Here is an 18,809-nt window from a genome sequence, read left to right on the forward strand (position 1 = left end):
TTTTCTATTTATAAAAAGGGGGTTTTATAGTATTGACCTTTTAACATAACACTATGTTTGTTTCGATTTTTAAGTTTTCTAGAAAATGAGTTATTTTTCAAAATGTATTTTGTATACTGTTGAGTTTTATTTTGGTAATTGGACAGATTTTCAATTTAAATAATTAATCCTCTGAAAAATAGGTTTATGACTGTTAGAGATATATTAGCCCATTAGCATAAGCCCAAGCCTAATTCTACTTTGTGTGCAAGCCAAGTTTCCTACTTGTACTAGAAGTCTATTAGTTTAGGGTTTAGTCTACTATATATACACATATTATGGTTCATTGTAACACAGGATTTGTACTACACTCTAATATATTATTGATGTAGCCCTTTAGGGTTTCCTCCGTGGATGTAGGCCGTTAGGCTGAACCACGTAACCCTCGTGTGTTATTGTGTTCTATACTTTATGTTTTTGCTTCCGCATCCATACTAGCATATTCAACATGGTGTATCAATGCTAATATTTAACATGGTATCAGAGCTGCCTTCTTATGGCCATGGTTTTCTGTCTTTACGGTGTATTAAGAGCAATCTTTGCCTTCCTCGGTGTTTTTTCGCTGCGTTCATCTTCTTTGGTTTTCCACTGCTGCCGTCAAAATTCTCCGGTATAGTCATGTCACCGTTAGAAGTCGCATCAACACTGCAAGACCATTGCCTTTCTCAAGCTACCGTCACAGAGCCAAACTTCATTCAAGGGATCTTTTCAACCTAATCAAATCTCAAGATTTCATCAAGTTTCCATCTTGAGTTTGAGAGGGGGTGTTAGAGATATATTAGCCCATTAGCATAAGCCCAAGCCTAATTCTACTTTGTGTGCAAGCCAAGTTTCCTACTTGTACTAGAAGTCTATTAGTTTAGGGTTTAGTCTACTATATATACACATATTATGGTTCATTGTAACACAGGATTTGTACTACACTCTAATATATTATTGATGTAGCCCTTTAGGGTTTCCTCCGTGGATGTAGGCCGTTAGGCTGAACCACGTAACCCTCGTGTGTTATTGTGTTCTATACTTTATGTTTTTGCTTCCGCATCCATACTAGCATATTCAACATGGTGTATCAATGCTAATATTTAACAATGACAAATCAAACATTTGTTAGTATTTTTTATTTTTTTATTTGTTAAAGCTTAACGAATTTAGTAATGTGATATGCACGTTATAATAATTCTATCTCAAATTGATATTTTGATAGAAACCATGTTTATATGGTGTGATTAGATTCATATTACATTATAACCAACAATAACAGAGGGTTTGATTTGACGCAAACATAATAATCTGGTGGTTTTTTTGAAAGGAATTAATATTTAGGTGGTTAATGGTTTAAATTGAAAGTTCAAGAGCCTTAGGGAATGTTTAGTAATTGTTTTTTCTTCTTATTTTCTGTTTTTAAAAACAATTTTCTGTTTTTAAAAACAATTTTCTATTTTTAAAACTAAAAAACTTGTTTGGCATCTCAAAATAGACAGAAAATAAAAACTGTTCTCAAAACTCAATTTGTGAAGAAAATTAGAAACATGTAAAAAACTGTTTTCAGTTTCTAGTTTCAAAAGTAAAAAGAAAAAAAAAACACGCATTTGATTTAATGAATCTATCTCATTAAATGAGTTAGTATTAGAGTTCAAATCCTAATAATAACATGTTTCAGTATTTTTTATTTTTTCTGTCAAAAAACTATTTTTTTAGTTTCAACTAAGCAAACATGTTTTTGGTTTCAAAACTATAAGAAAATTGTTTTTTCTTTATATTCTAAAAAAAAAGTTTTAAAAATAGAAAACAAAAACTGTTCCCTAACATAATCTTAATGTCAAAGTAGGGTGATATTTATATTTTCTAAAAGAATCGGCGATATTTATAAAAACAATTATTTATAATGGATTACGTTCAAGTTACATTCAGTGTAACTCTAAGTTATGCTATACCACTCAATAATTTTTTTTACTGGATATGAACTTTATCAAATCTATTGTTGGATAAGATTTTCTTTTTATACTTTACATTCTTATAAATTTTCAAGATAATTTAAGATCAGTAACTATATATGTCACTTTCCATAGTGAGGTGTTACGTCCACAACAACTTTATGACAAATCATAGGTGGTTAGTTGTTATTGGTTCAAATTTGAACTTAACACTAATATTACTTTTTTACCTCAACAATAATAACCAGTAACAACTTACTACTTAATATTTGTTATAAAAATGTTGTGGACATATTATTTCTGTTTTTGATAAAAAAAAAAAAAACCAAGTCATCAATCTATTTATAATAGTGTACACCTGTCATCTCTATTGTTTATTTTGAATTGAAGTTAGGAATCAAGAATTGACGTTACGGATGTTGATAATGAGTGGTACAACATGCTCTTACAACAGCTAATAAATTATAAACAACACCTATGCCAAAAAACTCTTACTGTATTTTAACTATTTAGTGCATTTATAGTGGGGTGTACTTTCTGTACATGAGTGGGAAAGCTCATCATTTTAAAACACAAACGTTAAGAAAAACAACAAAAGTTAGATTACACTCGTAGCCGTTTTTGCACCCAATTCAAAGGCACTCCGGATGCTTCTCTTGCCATGCACACACATACAAATATAAAGCAATATAGCCATTTAAAAAAAAAAAAAAAAAAGTTGATTTGATAAGTTTTTATTAGTTCTTATTTAGGTTCGTCGCTGTCATTACTTTTTTTATCTACCATTAACAATTTACAATATTAAAAAATTTTTATCGAAATTTTTAGTTTCCATAAATTTTCTCATGAATTAACAAAGACTTTGTCAACCACGAAACCCCTTTAATCTATCCCTTGTAAACAGCCTTTCTTATTTACTATTCTAAGCTAGTACCTCCCTCTTTCTCTCTCTCTCTCTCCAATGCTATCAAACTTCCACCATTCTTGCATCTTTCATGTTATCTCAAAAGAACCCATTACCAATTTGCCGCACAGCCCACTCTAATGGGCGTGCACGCCGCCCCGATAATGCGTGCATGTCCATACTACACGAAAGCACGTAATAATTTGCGATCGCTGCTTGTTACCATTTTCATGTTTTTACACGTCGTTATTCATGTTGTTTCTGGGGCTTCAGAATCAGAAACCCTCATCAAATTCAAGGGGTTCCTTGAAAACAATAAAGCATTAACCAGTTGGAGATCAGGCACAACCCCATGCTCTGGGAATGTACAAAATTGGGTTGGTGTTCATTGCTTGCAAGGAAAAGTTTGGGGCTTAAAACTAGAGAATATGGGACTAAAAGGTGTCATTAATGTGGAATCGCTCATGTCATTGCCACATTTGAGGACCTTAAGCTTCATGAATAATCACTTCGATGGTCCATTGCCGGATTTGAAGAAACTCCCTGCATTAAAGTCAGTGTATTTGTCACATAACAATTTTTCAGGACCTATTCCAAGTGATGCATTTTTTAACATGCTATGGTTGAAGAAATTGCATTTGGCGCACAATAAGTTTACGGGTGCTATTCCAATATCATTATCACCATTGCCAAAGCTTTTGGAATTGAGGCTTGAGAATAACCAATTTGAAGGCAAAATACCCGATCTTCGTTACGGACAGTCTCTGCAATCTTTCAATGTATCATACAACAATTTGGATGGTTTAATACCAGGAAGTCTTGCCATGTTAGATTCGAGCTGCTTCTTGGGTGAGTCAATTTCTTAATTATGATCATATATGTTTTCATAACAATATGTTTCTTAAATAGTTAAATTAATCGGGTTAATTATTCTTTAATTCACCAATAGTTTGAATTAAATTTGATTTACATGTGGTTTAAAACGTTGTAATTTACTTAATGCTACTTTTTTTGTGGTTGATATTTCTTTAGTTCCAAATTGTTAAAAATTTACTTGTTTAAATTTTGTGCCTTGACAGGAAAGTCCAAAAAGCACAATAATGGCCTCTCATTGTAATATGGATACATTATATTTATAAACAAAAAAAGAAAAGAAAAATAAAATACCATTAAATTGGATGAGTCAAGTGCAACTTTTTTTTTTTGGCTAAATCTCTTGGGGTTTAAAATGTTATGATTAAAAGTGCAAGCTTACGCCAAAACCCCCTCTATTTTATGGTCAACCTAAAAATATTTTTAAGTTGACCTGCAAGTTAATTAAGTGCAACCATTTTTTTTTTTAAATTTTTTTGAGAAGAATTAAGTGCAACTTAGAACGTATATTAACAATTCAAAGTTGGCCAAAACTCTAGGTGGAAAATTTTAATTTTACCTAAAAAAGTATCATTCAGTCTTATTAATTAGAATATGGCTATTTTCAAAAAATTCAAGGTACAAATTATTATTAACATGTGACTTTAGGCATTTGTTAAGGAAGTATCAATTGAGTCACATTTATATTTAGAAGTAGCAAAATAAGCAAAAGTTAATTTAAAATATGAACTTTCTGATTGCAAGTGACTCGATTGTCTATAAAAGTAGCTTAACTGCTTTAAAATTTTCATTCTTAAGACATTCATTAACTGGATCTATTCAGTTGATCAAGTGCATGATTTTCATATTTCTGAGTTTAAGTTATGTAAACTTAATTCTGTAATTTTAATTTACCATTTCAAATTAAAGATAATTTTCGTTAGACTCATCCGATATGAATCATATGATACATTAGTTTGGTAGCATGCACGATTCTACTCATGATAAAATTATCTTATGAAGCAGTTATGTGATGAAATCATCGACTAACAACATGTGGAACTCACAAATACTAAGAGAGCGTAATCTTATGAGTAGTCTATACTCTATAGCTTTGATTCTCTACCTTCTTAAGGCATAGATCTTGGATCGCTAGCTCTGTCTGAAGTTTATCATTATCCTCTGATCGAATACAAACTACCATACATACAAATGCACACAAAGACACATATGTATATATATATATATATATATATATATATATATATATATATATATATATATATATATATATGTTATATCTAGAAATATTTTCAGGTATTTATGGTACTTTGTTTAATGTACCGAGCAGGCAACAAGGGTCTATGTGGAGGTCCTTTAAGTAAATGTGGCAAAACCTCGAAGGGGAGTATCATTGTGGTTGTCATAGTTGTGGGGCTGGCATTAGGCGCCATTGGTGCAGTGATCTTCATCCTTAGCAGCCGGAGCAAACCAGTTTCATCAGTAGAGGCTCCCTCATCAAAACCAGGTTCCGAAAAGAAAACAGGTATTAAAGAGTCAGAACAAGCTTCGCATGGCTCACCAGATCCCTCTGGAAGCAGCAGCAAGAAGGTTGAGAGTACACTGAAGCTGACCTTTGTCAGGGATGATAGGGAGATGTTTGAATTGCAAGACTTGCTTAGAGCCTCAGCTGAGATATTGGGAAGTGGATCCTTTGGGTCTTCTTATAAGGCAGGTTTGGCGACTGGATCAGTGATGGTTGTGAAGAGGTTCAAACAAATGAACAATCTTGGGAAAGAAGAGTTTCAAGAGCATATGAGAAAACTAGGGAGCTTCTCACACCCTAATCTGCTTCCTCTGGTTGCTTACTACTATAGGAAGGAAGAGAAGCTCTTGGTATATGACTATGTTGCGAAGGGTAGCTTGGCTGATCATATTCATGGTACTTTCCTCTTTATTTTACTTTAATTTTGTCACCCAACTTTCTTACTCACTTACTCCACTGCAACTTCTAGTTCAAAACTCATTCATACAAACATGGTCTTATTTCTTATTGGTTAAAAATAAATTAGGGCAGTTGTAATGTCCTCATTTCTTTTAAAACACAACAATGTCCTTTTTTGTAATGAGTAGTTTACCTCATTCCTTATTATTTCCAATCAAATTGATGGATTTTAATTATAAATTTTTTGTTCAAACCCACAATTACCTTAATTCTCTCCAATTACAAACATATTACATATATAATGATGACCATTCATATCGTTGATGTGATGTGTTTGTGTATGTGACAAGTTTGTTATTCAATGTATAATATGGTCATCGATCAATGTGTGGATTCAAAAAAATTTTCAAAAAGAAAAAAAAGAAGAAGAATTTTTCATTAATTTAAAGAAAAATACTAATGGCTAGGATAAAGTGATCATTACGAATATATGAGGAGGATATTGCAGCTGTTCTACACTATAGCAGTTAAGTGAAATAAATTATGTATCCTCATGCTAATTCAAAATAATAACCCCATGTATATGATTGAATTTGGTACCATTATCTTTTGTTATAAATCCATTATGCATGAGGAATTCTGTGTCTTGCAACAACTCCTGAACTTGCCTAAATAATTTTCTGCCATTTACATTCTTTCAGGACACAAAGCGATAGGCCAACTAAGCCTTGATTGGCCGACCCGGTTAAAGATTGTCAAAGGCATTGCCAAGGGCCTTCAGTATCTCTACACTGGGCTTCCTAGCCTAATCGTTCCCCATGGCCACCTGAAGTCCTCAAATGTTCTTCTCAATGAATACTGGGAGCCCCTTCTCACTGACTATGGTCTAGTCCCTGTGGTGAACCAAGAGCATGCCCAACAGCTCATGGTGGTTTACAAGTCTCCAGAGTACTCACAATTGGGAAGAATAACAAAGAAGACTGATGTATGGAGCTTTGGAATATTGATATTAGAGATCTTAACAGGGAAGGTCCCTCCCAACTTTCTACAAAAGCGTAAGGGAAGTGAGGAGGAATTGGCAAGTTGGGTCAGTTCAATTGTTCCTGAAGAATGGACAGAGGAAGTGTTTGACAAAGAGATGGGACCAATTTGGGGTAGTGAGGGAGAGATGCTGAAGCTTTTGAAGATTGGATTGGATTGTTGTGAAGGTGATGTGGAGAAGAGGTGTGATTGGAAGGAGGCTGTTGGAAGGATTGAAGAGCTGAGAGAGCAGGATGGTGATGATGATGATGGTGATTTTTCCTACACTTCATGAATGAGGCAGACATTGATGAACCTTGAAGAAGATTGTTTGGTTGTTTCAACTTCTCCATAGATTTTTAAGTCAAAAGTCCTTAATCTCTCATGAAATATTGATTTCTTGGAAAGTTATATAGATTAGAAGGTGGAATGGTTTAGTGTAAAAATCCCTTACTAGAGGGGGTGGAAGTTACTCGTGATAGGGTTTGTCACAGCATGGTTTTGAAGTAGAATGGGAAGGCTGTCATTTTTTTTTTAAATTTTTTTTCTTTTAAATAATTCAATTATTACAACAAGTAGTGGAAGTGCAGTTTGAACACTGAATCTTGTCATATATGGGAGACTAGATAATATAGTTATGCAAATACTCTTCGAGGAAGGATTTTCCTTTTGTTTTGCTTGATTACTTAGTATAAGCTTAACTTTCTCCCTCTCAGAGAATCTTCAAAGAGTACAAGTTTGGCAAGGACGGGGTGTAAAATCCATATTTTATACCATCTAATAAGAGATTGTCACATTAGTTTTTTATTTAAAATTCAATATATCCTACCACACATAATAACATTTCAATAAACTCACAGTTAAGTTGGATTTTTAAATGAGTATTAGAATTGATTGAGTGTGATTATGTCTATTCTTTAATATGTAATGTGATAATACGACATGTTGGGATTTGAGGGGTAAAACTAAGGTCTTATACCACATCCTTATTGAATTTAATCTCATCTTCAAATGCATAATTTGTGAGTAATTTCAAACATGCTTGGACCTGAAGTGAATAACTCACCCTCTTGATAAGGTATCATATTCATAACAACCAAAAAATAAAGAGGCCAGGTAACATTTAAGGTCATTTCCTCCATAATCTTTTGAGGAGGCTCAATATGGTTTTTTGCTTTAATTGTTAGGAAACTGAAAGTCTAGAATATAAAAAGGCAAAAAATTAGCATCTAATTAAATAGGTGGACATGTGTCAAATTTTTATTTGTCTAGCATAAAGTGGAGCATAGAGAGTGGTACATAAGATTTAGACTCTCAAATAATACGCATTAGCTAATGACTCTTTAAATGGAAAAAAAAAAAAAAATTGGAACACATGACATTGTTCATGTTTCCTGTTTCCTGGGCAATTTGTTTTGGGCTATATCATGAAGTTTTGATTAGATTAAACCCATACAACAACAAAAATTTCAAGTCAATCGACCTTTAGTATTATGTCAATTATTATTAGGAAAATTTTCATTTTAAATCCCATGATTTATGGGTGTAACAAGTTAGACTCTATAATTCCAAAAGTAACAAATCAAATGCTTAATCTATATTAAACATTAAACACATTAGGTTGAGATTTATTTTATTAGTTTTTGAAACCTCATAGTTCAATTTATTACTTTTGAAATGATAAGATCACTACAAAAAATGCTAGCTATAGCCGCGTTTACATCCTCTTATACTTAACACGAAAATAGACAACATAGAGAATATTGAAACACAGTTATAATTTTAGAGAGTCAATTTTACATTTCAATAGTTTAAAGGAAAAAATATAAAAAGTGATAATTTATAATAGAAAAATGTAATTTCCCCTTATTATATCCATATTAATTATGCCCCTTGTGATTCTCAAAAAAAAAAAAAAAACTATGCTCCTTGTCATTTAAGAAAAAAAAAAAAACGATTAAGACGGAGTCTTAGGGGTGTTTAGTTTGTGTTTTTAAATAACAGTTTTCAGTTTTTAAATAACATTACATGTGTTTTCACACACTTTTTCACTCACACGTATTTCTACAAATATTTTTAAACAATAATTTTTAATTTTTAAATACATGTGCCAAATAGGTCCTTAGTAGTTGATGGAAGCAAATATCTTTTGGAATTTGGATCCATTCACACCCCGTGATAATTTATTCATTAATATAGCGCAGCCAGGAGGGGCCTAAAGGGCTCGGCCCCCCTGGGCCTTATGAAAAAGTAACAATAGTAATATTTTAAATATTATAGGTATAAGCCCAAATACACACACACACACACACACACACACACACAGGCTCCTCTTCTAAGTAGAGTGGCTCTCTCCCCCTCTAGAATCATCTGTCCAACCTAGCCCAGTCCAACCCAAATTCATGTAAATTCTTATCCAAAAAAAAAAAAAAAAAATTTATTAAAAAAAAAACCAATGGTGTTTTGTCTTTGTTAATAGATAAATGCATCTAAATGTATTAAAAAAACAATAATTTTATGTATTTGTCTTGATTAATAGTTTATTGATACTATGTAGATGCTTATTTAGAGAATTTTATTTTATTTTATTTTTTATATTTATCATTTGGTCCCCCTATCTTGAATCCGGGGTCCATAGAAATTTTTTTGATAACTTGATAATTCAACAGAATTGATAGTGCAACAAAAATTTGGTAAAGATTTATGATGAGTACCAATATATCGGTTGTCCATTAAGAGGACAATTGTTACGATTTATGAAGCCTTTATTGCAAGAGGAACAACATACACAATGGTCCTTCATCAATATGCTGTGGGACTCACATATCAGTTTCACATAAATTTTATACACCAGATATATACAAATTTTTTTTCCTATCATTGACCCTTATCTATCAATATCAACAATAAACCGGTGGTTGAATTAGTTGTTCAATTTTTTTAAGCCACATGTGGCAGCGATCAGCTGCTAGCATTATTTTCTTCTTGGGTTGGGGTTGGTGATATCATATCAGAGCATGTGTAACAAAACTGGAGACAGTGGCTAAATTTTTTAAGCCACAGACAGCCTAGCACAGGGAGCTCAATGGCTAAAATTTATGAATTTGCACATAAAATATTACTACTATGGTCATTGTGCTCACTAGTAAATTACTACCACTTGTTTTGGTCGGGAATTAAAATAGTACGTACTTGAAAAGTCCCCAAAGCAATAATAGTGGAGGATGTAAAAAAATCATTCAATATGTAATCAGCTGCCAAGGACTTTCAACTTTCAGTTTCCATGTACTTTTGCCAGGATTAAGAATTCTCGTACAAGTAACTCTAGCCTTCTGTTTAGGAAAAAAAAAAAAAAAAATTTCTAGCCTTCTAGGATCAAATTATTTCATAATTTTTTTATGACAATTTTAATGTAGTAGACTGAGAGAGTGATTAATTATTACTTCATGCTATTTTTTTTTCATCAATCACATTATATTATATCATAGTTGTAGTAAAAGTTGTGAAAAATTTTGTAGCTCCAAAAATACAAAAAAGTTTGAGGACTATTCAAGAACACTAACCTACCTTCCAAATATGAAATACCCATATAGACTATTATTTCAAAAAATAGTTTATATCGGTATTTGGAAGGTATTTGAAATAATTTATTTCAAATACCAATATATATGTATATATAAATGGATCAGATGAGGCCTGTGGTATATAGCTTTGCTCTATCTCTTCTTTGTTCTTGATCATATCACCGTCCTCCCCCATCATGGCAGCGATCAAAGTCCATGGAAACCCTCTCTCAACAGCTTCAATGCGAGTTCTCGCTACCGTCTATGAGAAAGAGATAGACCATGAGTTTGTTTTTGTAGACATGAGAGCTGGAGAACATAAGAAAGAACACTTCCTGTCCCTTAATGTAAGGAAACTAAAAACATTCATTTATCTCAAACATTTTTGGGATCAAGTACAAAAATCCAATCCTTCTATTCCCTATAAGCCCATTATTCATTATAATCATGAACGAAAACAACAATGAAATAGGTTCAATTATTTTGTTGTTATTATAATCATTTTGAATCTAAGATTTTCTTGTCTATGCAGCCATTTGGTCAAGTTCCAGCTCTTGAAGATGGAGATCTCAAGCTCTTTGGTATGTCTATATGCAATTGGTAGACATTAGTTATAGTTTTGCTTATGTTTGGACCGGGGAGAAAGACATTAATATATCTCAATCAATTTCCCTTTTCTCACCCGTAAAATTGAAACTTTCATTAGCAGTATTAGTTTTTTGGGACAAGTGTTAGTTTATCACTCTCCTCTCTTTCCGTTCAAGCATAATGGATGCATTTAATTAGTATGATCCTCATGCTTTGACCTTTTGTAATTCAGAATCAAGGGCAATTAATAAATACATTGCCTGTGAGTATGCTGAGAAGGGAACCCAGCTGATATACCAAGACTCTAAGAAGATGGCAATTACATCTGTCTGGATGGAAGTGGAGGTCCAACAGTACGACCCAGCAGCTTCAAAGCTAGGCTGGGAATTGGCAATAAAGCCACTACTTGGCATGAGTACAGACACTGCAGTTGTGGAGGAAAATGAAGCTAAGCTAGCTAAGGTTCTTGATGTCTATGAGATTCGATTGGCTCAGTCAAAATACTTGGGAGGTGATTGCTTCACCCTGGCGGATTTGCACCATTTGCCCACTTTGCATTACTTGTTTGGGACACAAGTTAAAAAATTCTTTGATTCACGCCCCAATGTGAGTGCTTGGGTAGCAGACATCACAGCAAGGCCAACTTGGTTGAAGGTCCTTGCCTTGCAAAGCCAGCAGTAAGGAATGGACTGCTATCGACTACTCTCTGGTCATTTGTCTCCAATAATATGTGTGCTTTGACTTTATGTATTTTGATTTTAACGTTCATAGTCGGCCATTTCCAATGTGGAGGCTTGTATGTTTCTAGAGTTTGGTTTCACAGGTTGTCGTTGTTGTGTCTTCAATCTTCAAGTTGAAGGCATCAAGTTTATGCACTATTTAATAATCCATAGACATGCTCCTCAGGTTCATGTCCCACATTACTCAAACTGAGTTTAATCCTCTCTCTCTCTCTCTCTCTCTCTCTCTCTCTCCATACAGATCAGATAGATGTAGCTACGGACTATGCACTATTGATTTGCAAACATAATGTTCAATAGTGCGTGCAAATTCATAATTCACACAAGTCAAGGACTCTTAAGATTTATACCTACTCCATGTGATTCATCCCAGCCAATAAGGCAATAACAATAATACAAAGTAACAGATAAAAGAAGGTCAAATATGACATGAATAACAGAAAAATTGGCACATTTATTAAATGCAAGTTAGAATCTCGATGAATTGAAGTGTCAAACAATGCAAGTTTATTTTAATCCCCAGGCTAGAGGCTAATCATGAAGTTTCTTTGAGGTCTTATCCACAAGAATAATGAACTGGGTACGAGGACTTAGTAAACAAATTGGGTTGATTATATTCAGATTCAGTCTAATCAAGTTCAGGTTAAAATGTCTCTGTGCCGGTAACGTAAACGGTTTGTAATTGTTGGGTTCTAAGACTTTAGGTTTAAATGTATTAGAACTTTAATTTGTAATGTTGGCAAACAATGATCAAAACCTTTAGTCTTGTTTTAGACTTGCTCAAAGTATGTTTAAGTTGTAAAGTTGGAATCGAGTGTTCTACAGGATTTACTGTATAAATCTACCCGTCTCGATCGATCGAAAATTAGACTCGATTAATCGAAACTCGTACAGATTGTTTTTCTACAGAATTTTCTAACTCAGCCAAAGCTCGTTTTACGTGTAGGTTTTATGTTTTGCCCTAGGTATAAATAGAAAAATCCTAGCCACGTTTTGGGATGCTCTTTATGCTGTGTGTGTGAATTTTTTGTGAGATCTAGAGGTGTTTGCCTTCATATACACTTAGGGTTATCAAGATCTAGATTGATATCAAGAGCTTGGTAATCAATTCAGTTGCAGATTCAAGAGCTTAAAAATATACAAGCGGGAGTGCTTGTGCTTGCTGAAAATCTAAGAAAGAAGTAGTCCGTGGACTCGGAGCTGTCACGTGGTCGTGGTAGTAAGTTTCCTACTCGAGGTAGCAATAGGATATTAGTGGTCTAAGTCGCTATTGTGTAAACTTTAAATATTTTATAGTGGATTTAGTTTACCTTGAGGATTGCTAGGTTAAATTCTCCACAAGTTTTTTACTGGTTTGGTTTTCCTGGGTTATCATATTATTGTGTTCTTTATTTTCCGTACTTTATAATGATATGATCTATATGTGCTAACCTAGATCTGCATAATTTACCTAAGTTAATCACTTAGCTAAAATAACTAGGTTAATCTGATTGTATTTAAGGGGGTCTAAAAAACGTACAAGTGGTATTAGAGTGGGTTAGCTGTTTAGATCTTTTGATCTAAGAGTTGATCCTTGACCGTTGTTGTCATGGAACACAGTCACTTTTTTGTGATCTCACTTCACTTTGATGGGAATAATTATGTTTATTGGAAAGTAAGGATGAAAGCATTCCTGAAATCTATTGATGAGAGAATTTGGAACTCCGTTGAATACGGATGGGAGAAGCCCACTACTCCAATGAGTGAGTGGAAAACTTCTCAAAAAGAAGAAGCCGCTAAGATCAATAAGCTATAGCAGTTAACAACTAACATAACCACGTCCAAACTATGCATGAAGGCAGTTAAGATCAATAAGCTATAGCAGTTAACAACTAGATTTGAAAGTATTAGGATGTCTGATGATGAAACTTTTAATGAATTCTATGCTAAGCTAATGATATTGTTAATTCTGCTTATAATTTGGGTGAAATCTATGATCAACCTAAAATTGTTAGGAAAATTCTTAGATCTTTAACTGAAGATTTTAGACCCAAAATAACTATCATCACTGAAAGCAAGGATGTGGACTCCATCCCTGTTGATGAACTTGTAGGATCTCTTCAGTCCTATGAGTTGGACCTACCTAAAACTAGCAAATCCAAATCAATGGCTCTTAAGTCTGTTGATGATGTTAATGTGAGTGGATTTGATGATGAGCTCTCTGCTATAGAGATTGCTTATCTTGCTAAGAATTTTAGAAACTTTCTTAGGAACAACAACAAAATGGCAAGAGGTAAAAAAAATGCTGAACTTAGAAATTTTAGGAGGAATGAACCCACTAAGGTGAACAATAATAAGAAACCTAAAGAGAAAGTTGGTCAACCTTCTAATAATTCCATGGGTCAACAATATTTTGGTTGTCAAGGGTATGGTCATGTGAAATCTGAATGTCCAACATTCTTGAGGTCTAAGGGTAAGGCTGTGGTTGTAACTTTTAGTGATGATGAAGTTTCTGACAATGAATCTAGTAGTGATGAGGTTGGAAACTTCATTACTTTCATTGCTACTGCTGTAGTTGATGAAAGTGTTGCTGTTGAGGAGAACCCTTCTGATGGGGAACTCTCTGAGGATGCAGATTTACAAGAAGCCTACAATAAGCTTTGCAAAGTTGCTACAAAGGATGCTATGAGTTTTGATCTAGGCTTAAAGAAAATTGCATCTCTTGAACTTGATAAGAAAAATTTGCTTGTAAAACCATTTGATACTAATGAACTGTTGAATAATGTGAAGACCGAGAACATGCTTTTGCTTGATAAAGTTAAGAATTTAGAACATGAATTATCTGTTGCTAGAGAACAAATAAATAGATCTGCTAGTTCCAAACTTGATCATATGCTGAGTATTCAAAAGCCTCTTTTAGACAAAACTGGCTCCGGTTTTGTAGAAAGCATCTCTGTTTCTGAAACACATTCCACAAACTTTGTTCCTTTGCCTAAGCCCCCTGTGAGTGAGGTTGTCAAACCTGTAGAAGTTACACCTCCTAGAAAGATTAGGTGTGATCTTCAAGAGTCTAAATCTAAGACTTCTAATCCTCCTAAGGGCAAGTTGCATGATAGACCTACATGGGTTTGTCATTTTTGTGGAAAGTCTGGACACATTCATCAAAATTGTTTCAAGTTGCAAGCTGCTAAGCGAGCAAATAAACCAAAAGCACCTGTGCTTCAAGCACAAGATCCTATGGTATTTATTGGTGAGTTGGTAAAGGCTTTAAACCTTTATTCCAATCTTGGAGTTGCTTAGAATTCTAATGTGAATAATAATTCCAATGATAGAGTTGCATCTAAAAGGCTTTGGATGCAAAAGGCTCGATCTTATTGAGTCTTTCTGACATGGTTTTTGTGCTTCATCGTTCTTCTCTTTGTGACCATTCTTCTTTGTTATTTTTTTTTGTTTTCTTTGTCTTTCTAGGATTTGCATTGCATAATATACATACATTTCATTCTAGGTTGTTTTTATTATTTCTTTTCAAAAAAAAAAAAAAACAAAAAAAAAAAAAATAAAAGGAAGAAAAAGGGAAGCAAAATGTGTTTTGCATTTTTTCTTGGATTTGAAATCAAGGTTGGCCAATTTATTTTTACATAACATGTTTATGTATCTTGTTTAGCTTGGATGAACTTATTTTATTGCATTTTACTAGTTTGAGCTTTGTAGTGCATGTTGTGTGGGAAGATGTTTATAGTTTTTAATCACTTTGTCTTGATCTTGAAGTCACATGCCTTTGATTATCAGACTTGATCTTAATGAGAAAGGCATAAATAATCATTTCACCATTGTTTACTAGCCAATCATGAACACCTTAGTTCGTAAGATTGTGTGCTCGAGAAAGTGTAGCACATGCCCAAAAAGAACATAAGGTGTAGCCTCGATTCAAATGATAAAATTGGTGTGTACATTATTGGATCATAATTAAATCAACCAAATAAAATTGGTGTGTACCTTATCTCTGCTAATACTTAATAAGTTTCTGATCCGATAAAATTGGTGTGTACATTATGAGGCAACTTAAGAAACTTACATGATTGCAAACTTTTATTTTAGGAGATGTGAGAGTTATATGATGTAACTCTTTAAGGAATAGTCTCTTTTAAGTGTGTGTGATAAATTTTGTAAAAATTGTGCTTAATTACTATTCACATATCACCTCACATGTATCTCAAGCTTTTACTAGTAGCACACACTACACAAGTTACTCTTTGCTAAACTTTGTACATGTTATTGTGTGAGATTTTGGTTTGGCCAACAAAGTTTGAGAATTCCTTGAGTTTTATGCAAAATGTATTTGAAATTTGAAAATTTAAGGTGAATTGATTGAAAATCTTAAGTTTTGGAAAAATAGGTTTAAACAAGTGTTTTTGAAAAACATTTCATCTCATACTCATACATTTTATTCATAAATTAATATGCTTTGAAGAGTTTCTGTATAAAAATGCTTTGTTTTTCAAAAAAATTGGTTTTTCCAGAATTTCGATCAATCATACTTGTTTCTCGATCGATCGAAATTGCGATTAAAATTTTGGTTTGGTTTTGTGTGTTTCGATTGGTGCTTGATTGATGTTTGATCAATCGAAGACATTTTCGATCGATCGAATATGTTTTTCGATCAATCGAAAATAGTATGGAGAGTTTTTTAAAAACTAAGTTTTTCACGTGTTCATTCACTATTTCAAAAATTTCAAAACTCTTTCTCTCTCTATTCAATCGGTCTAAGGGTCCAAGCAAGATTTTCGTCATTTTCCCTCGAAATTTTTGCAAGGTTTTTGTCTTCTAAGGCCGATAGACCTTTTTGCCCTTCTTTTTTCATTTATTTTCATGTTTCATGCATTTTTGTCATGCATTTTGTGCATATTTTGAACCTTAAGAAAATTGGGATTTTTGTTGATTCAAGCTTTTTCTTTGGAAATTGATTGATGGGTTTTTGTCGTGGGATTATATACAACTGTTTTTGATGAATTAATTTGATCAATTTGATGGATTTTGAAAAATGGAAATTTATAGGGCTTGAAATTACCCGAATTGAGGATTTTGTTCAATTAGGTTTTATTGGATGAAATTGGCTTGTTAGATTGATGAATTTGATCATTATAATGTGTTATCTATCTTGTTTAATGATCAATTGGTCAATTTCTTGAAAATTGTACAAGTGGTTTTTTCAAAATTTTGGGGTTTTTGATATAAACTCTATGCTCAAGCTAATTTTGTGATTCTAAAACTAAATTGAACTTATTCTCACTGCATTAGATCATGCATCATCTAATTATACTATTCATGCATCATATAAATTGTATTTTTTCTATATTGTTTTGTGCTAACTTGCAGTCTGCCCTTGGTTTTTGTTTTCTTTTCTTTTGGTTCTGTCTGTGTGTCTTGTCCTATCCTTAGTACCATGCCTAGGAAAACTAGAGCCAATAGGAAAGCTTCCTCTTCTTCTGCACCTTCCTTTGAGAGTGATAGGTTTCTGAGTGAGAAAAACCAAGAAACGTATGAGACTTTGAACCTTTTGAGAACCGTTTGGGCTGAGAGAAAGGTTGTTTTAGATGAGCTTGATCCTGAGATTAGGCGAAACTTTAAGTGTAGGTGTTGGTTACCGTTGCTGGATATTTCACATCCTCCTCCGGCTACCTTGATCAGAGAGTTCTACTCGAACCTCTCGGTCCACTCCTATGATTCCAACACTTTTGTGAGGAGTTGGATACTGGGTGACGAGTACACCATTACTCTTTCAGTAGTGGCTGTTGCTCTTGGGGTGGCACTGGCCCAGCATCCTGTTTATCCTTATGATGAGTCTCCACCCATTGATGACATCATGTCATATCTTACTGGGTCTTCTATCCAGTGAGGTTCTGATCCTCGAATCACTACTCATGAATTGACTAAGATTCATTATCTCTTTTTCCGAATTTCGTGTCATTCCATTTGACCTATCTCTCATCTGCACACCATTCCTATAGAGAGATGTGCATTTTTGTATGCTCTTGTTACCGATGCTCCTATGAGTTTTCCTCACCTTTTCATTCGTTCTTTGATTGAGATTCATCGAAGTAGTTCTGTTTCTCATGCTCTTTTCTTCCTTGTTTTTATACATCGGATTATTTTGCATTTGGGTTTAGAAAACTTTCCCGTGTCTGAGCCTGTCCATATAGTTGCTTCTATAGGTGCCACCTTTCTTAGGCAAAGGGCTGCTCAGATGAGAGCAAGCTTTAAACGTCCTAGGGTTGAGACTTCTTGTGTCGCTCTTCCTCCTCCCTCTTCTACATATGATACTTCTACTAAGGCATCTGTCGATCTTGCTGCTGCTGCTGTTCCTCCACCTTCTACTTCAGATGATTCAGAAATTCGTTGTATGTTGGAGACTGTCATGACTGTTTAGGCGGCTTATGGTCAGCTTTTGGTGGACATACTTGATAAGCTTCATGCTTTGCGAGCGGATTTGAAAAGTATTAGACTACCACCTCCTTTTGATGATGAGTGAGTGTCCTTTGGCAATTCGTCACAAAATGGGGAGTACATATGTTGTAGAGAGGAGTTTTTTATGTTAAGGGGAGATTTTGATGCTTTGGAGCTATATGTTTCTAGATTGTATCTAGGTGCTTCATTCTGTATTTACATTTTTGGCTCATGATGTATTGTGTATGGGTTATCCACAATAGGGGGAGATACTTTGATTATATATGTTTCTTGTTTCACATTGTTTAGTGATTTATATTTATGAGGTTGTTCATGATATATGTCTCTATTGTGTGTTATGTGAAATCAAGAAGTTATATTTGATTACTTGTATTTTCCACGCATGTGTTTATGTGTTTGTTAAGTGTTACAAGAATATACAGGTTGATTAAGTCGTACTGTTGTCTACACTTGCAACTGATGGATAGTAGTTAGGTTGAATTTGTTTTTGTGTTGGGTCATGATTTTGTAAAGAGCTGTTTTGTTTGTAACTTTGGGCATTTTGTGTAAGTTTGTGTTTTGTCACAGATTGCCAAAGGGGGAGTTTGTTAGGTTCTAAGACTTTAGGTTTAAATGTATTAGAACTTCAATTTGTAATGTTGGCTAACCATGATCAAAATGTTTAGTCTTGTTTTAGACTTGCTCAAAGTATGTTTAAGTTTTAAAGTTGGAATCGAGTGTTCTGCAGGATTTACTGTGTAAATCTGCCTGGCTCGATCGATCGAAAATTATACTCAATCG

General features: G+C 33.7%; 2 protein-coding genes across 2 annotated transcripts; both read left to right on the forward strand.

The window, feature by feature from the left end:
• The first annotated feature begins 3,041 nt into the window (after positions 1-3,041).
• Positions 3,042-7,228, forward strand: LOC142643917 (pollen receptor-like kinase 1). The gene is made up of 3 exons (XM_075818630.1): positions 3,042-3,726; positions 5,081-5,671; positions 6,376-7,228. Exons 1-3 carry the CDS (start codon positions 3,042-3,044, stop codon positions 6,987-6,989), a joined length of 1,890 nt encoding a protein of 629 aa, XP_075674745.1. The 3' UTR covers positions 6,990-7,228.
• A 3,162-nt stretch (positions 7,229-10,390) lies between these two features.
• LOC142642713 (glutathione S-transferase PARB-like) lies at positions 10,391-11,774 on the forward strand. Its single transcript, XM_075817120.1, has 3 exons — positions 10,391-10,604; positions 10,790-10,838; positions 11,078-11,774. The coding sequence occupies exons 1-3, from the start codon at positions 10,455-10,457 to the stop codon at positions 11,524-11,526; spliced, it is 648 nt and encodes a 215-aa protein (XP_075673235.1). The 5' UTR covers positions 10,391-10,454; the 3' UTR covers positions 11,527-11,774.
• The last annotated feature ends 7,035 nt before the right edge of the window (positions 11,775-18,809 follow it).

The sequence above is a fragment of the Castanea sativa genome, chromosome 7 (genome assembly GCF_040712315.1).
Source record: "Castanea sativa cultivar Marrone di Chiusa Pesio chromosome 7, ASM4071231v1".
Classification (NCBI taxonomy): domain Eukaryota; kingdom Viridiplantae; phylum Streptophyta; class Magnoliopsida; order Fagales; family Fagaceae; genus Castanea; species Castanea sativa.

Bases quoted from the DNA above. Each gene is read 5' to 3' on its own strand.
- LOC142643917 (XM_075818630.1), top strand. From the start codon at position 3,042: ATGCGTGCATGTCCATACTACACGAAAGCACGTAATAATTTGCGATCG. The intron at 3,727-5,080 runs GTGAGTCAATTT...TGTACCGAGCAG, and splicing joins AGATTCGAGCTGCTTCTTGG to GCAACAAGGGTCTATGTGGA. The intron at 5,672-6,375 runs GTACTTTCCTCT...ACATTCTTTCAG, and splicing joins CTTGGCTGATCATATTCATG to GACACAAAGCGATAGGCCAA.
- LOC142642713 (XM_075817120.1), top strand. From the start codon at position 10,455: ATGGCAGCGATCAAAGTCCATGGAAACCCTCTCTCAACAGCTTCAATG. The intron at 10,605-10,789 runs GTAAGGAAACTA...TTGTCTATGCAG, and splicing joins AACACTTCCTGTCCCTTAAT to CCATTTGGTCAAGTTCCAGC. The intron at 10,839-11,077 runs GTATGTCTATAT...TTTGTAATTCAG, and splicing joins TGGAGATCTCAAGCTCTTTG to AATCAAGGGCAATTAATAAA.